Source organism: Myotis davidii, unplaced genomic scaffold (assembly GCF_000327345.1).
Source record: "Myotis davidii unplaced genomic scaffold, ASM32734v1 scaffold3, whole genome shotgun sequence".
Lineage (NCBI taxonomy): Eukaryota > Metazoa > Chordata > Mammalia > Chiroptera > Vespertilionidae > Myotis > Myotis davidii.
Genome location: NW_006295062.1, coordinates 1,287,693 through 1,290,019, shown reverse-complemented (window position 1 = coordinate 1,290,019; position 2,327 = coordinate 1,287,693). Strand labels below are relative to the sequence as shown.

Sequence of the window (2,327 nt, the reverse complement as noted above, 5' to 3'; positions counted from 1 at the left end):
ACTCTGAGGGCGAAGTGACCGGCGCGCTCAGCGCCGCCTTCAGTGGCCCCAAGATCGCCTTCTACGTGGGTCTCAAGAGCCCCCACGAAGGCTACGAGGTGCTCAAGTTCGACGACGTGGTCACCAACCTCGGCAATCACTACGACCCCACCACCGGCAAGTTCAGCTGCCAGGTGCGCGGCATCTACTTCTTCACCTACCACATTCTGATGCGCGGCGGCGACGGCACCAGCATGTGGGCGGACCTCTGCAAGAACGGGCAGGTCAGTGACCCACCCCACCCCGCCGCTCCCGCAGACCCCGCGTCCCAGCTGCTGGGGAGCCAACCTCTTTCCTCCCCGCTGGCGAGCGCGCCCGGGATCCGGCTCCCCAAAGCTCCCTGGTCGCGTTTATCCCCGCGCAACGGAGGTTGTGCGGGGAGAGCCCAGACCCCGCCGCCCGAACTGGACTCCCTGGCTAGGCGCGCGCCTCGCCTGCAGCCCGTCCCCCACGCCCCCGGCCCCCCGGGGCTCCTTGGAAGCCTCTTCCTTCTTTAGCTGCCCCTGTGCAGGGCGCTTGCCCCTCACTCCCCTTTCCTCTGGTCCTGGCCCGGGTTCCCACCCTCCGCGCTGGGCGGGTGATCAGAAGTCCCATCTCTCCTCCCTCCCGGACTTGGGGGAAGGAATTGGCTAAGTTGGCGAGAGAAGGTGGAGCCTGGGTGGGAGCGTGAACCCCGGAGCCGGAGCCTCCTGCAGATGGCCGACCAGCGGGGGGGCCGGGTGGAGGCCGGGAAGGGCCTGGGCAGGCTGCCCCCATCCTTGGCCCCACTTCTCTCCCCGCTCCCCTCTGGCACACACCCCTACTCTCCCACCCCCGCAGGTGCGGGCCAGTGCCATTGCCCAGGACGCAGACCAGAACTACGACTACGCCAGCAACAGCGTGGTGCTGCACCTGGAGGCGGGCGACGAGGTGTACGTGAAGCTGGACGGCGGGAAGGCGCACGGAGGCAACAACAACAAGTACAGCACGTTCTCCGGCTTCCTCCTCTACCCGGACTAGGGGCGCCGGGGCTGCGCGCGGGCTTCCCGCCGCCCTGGGCCCAGTGCGGGCGCGCTGCTCCCTGGCAAGGACCCCTCGCGTTTCCTGATACTTCTTGACATCGATGGAAAAGACACGTTCCCGCTATCCTCCCTGCCCCGCTCCCATCCCCAGTGTGTCTGCAACTCACTATGCTCTGGGCAGTGCTCCTGGCCCCTGGCCCCCATCTGTGGAGGGAGAGGATGACGCCAACGTGGTGAGATGAGCCTGAACCTGAACCCCAAAGGCATGGACAGCAGCGGTGGCGGTGGCGGTGGCAGCACTGTTTGCAAACCTGATTGGAACAGACAGGCTGGGCGGAACTGCCCTCTTCAGTCTCCCTCCTTCTCCGAGTGCCCGGAGGCCCAGCCTTCCAACCCTGGCCAGTGAGGTAGGCCACAGTGCGCACGAGCTCCCTGGGGAGTCCAATCCTCCTGCAAGTTTCCCTGTCCATCAGTCAAAACCCCACCGCCGCACAATCCCAGCGAACGGAAATTCGCCTCTCCACCAAACGCAGGACTCAGATCCACTGCGACGCATTAAATTATGTTTCTAGACCACGGGCTCCGATGTTTTTGTCAGGGTGGCCCCCAGACCAGTCCTCCAGATGTCCACCTTCACATGAAGACATTAACTGGGCCCCGAAGAGCCCCGTCTATGCCTGCTTATCAGCCACGGCCCTGTCCCTGCCACCGGAGTTGGGCGAAAAGATGTGGGGAGAGATGAGAGAGCATCCCACCCTTCCGAGAGATAATATCTCCCCTGGGCTGCATCCCTGAACTGGAGGGGCCCAGAGGAGGTGGGGGAGAGAGAACTAGATAGAGGCAGGCAGGAGAGGAGTGGCTGAGTCTCCAAGTTCCCAGCCTTATGGGAGGACGTCAAGGAGCAGGCGTTTCTGGAGAAGGAAGGGGCAGGGGAGGCAAATGGGAGGCAGGGATGAGGCACTTGCCAGCAGGTGGTCTCTGAGATGTTTGTCCCTATAAAGAAGTGCAGAAGTCCCCCCGCAGAAACCCACCCACCCAGGCATGAAGTGCTCAGCACCTGTCCATTTGCCCACACCACCAGCTAGGGCCACAGCTCTTACAAGAGCTGGTAAACAGGCAATCTGGGGATCATCCAGCTCCCCGAATTCACCCAGAACTGTGTGGGAAGAGATATACACTATTCCTGGGGGAGGGACCCCCTTTCCGGGACCCTCCCTTCCCATTTGCAGGGTTCCGTGATCTGAGCCCCATTGTGTGTGGTCTCTTCTCAGTACTTCCCCCCCCCCA

General features: G+C 63.4%; 1 protein-coding gene across 1 annotated transcript; it reads left to right on the top strand.

Annotated features, from left to right (window-relative positions):
• Positions 1–2: 2 nt before the first annotated feature.
• Positions 3–2,321, top strand: C1QL2 (complement component 1, q subcomponent-like 2; the record flags this gene model as incomplete). The annotated part of the gene is made up of 2 exons (XM_006769683.2): positions 3–263; positions 859–2,321. Coding segments are annotated over 2 exons (441 nt in total), but the record flags the coding sequence as incomplete, so codon positions are not given.
• Positions 2,322–2,327: the final 6 nt, after the last annotated feature.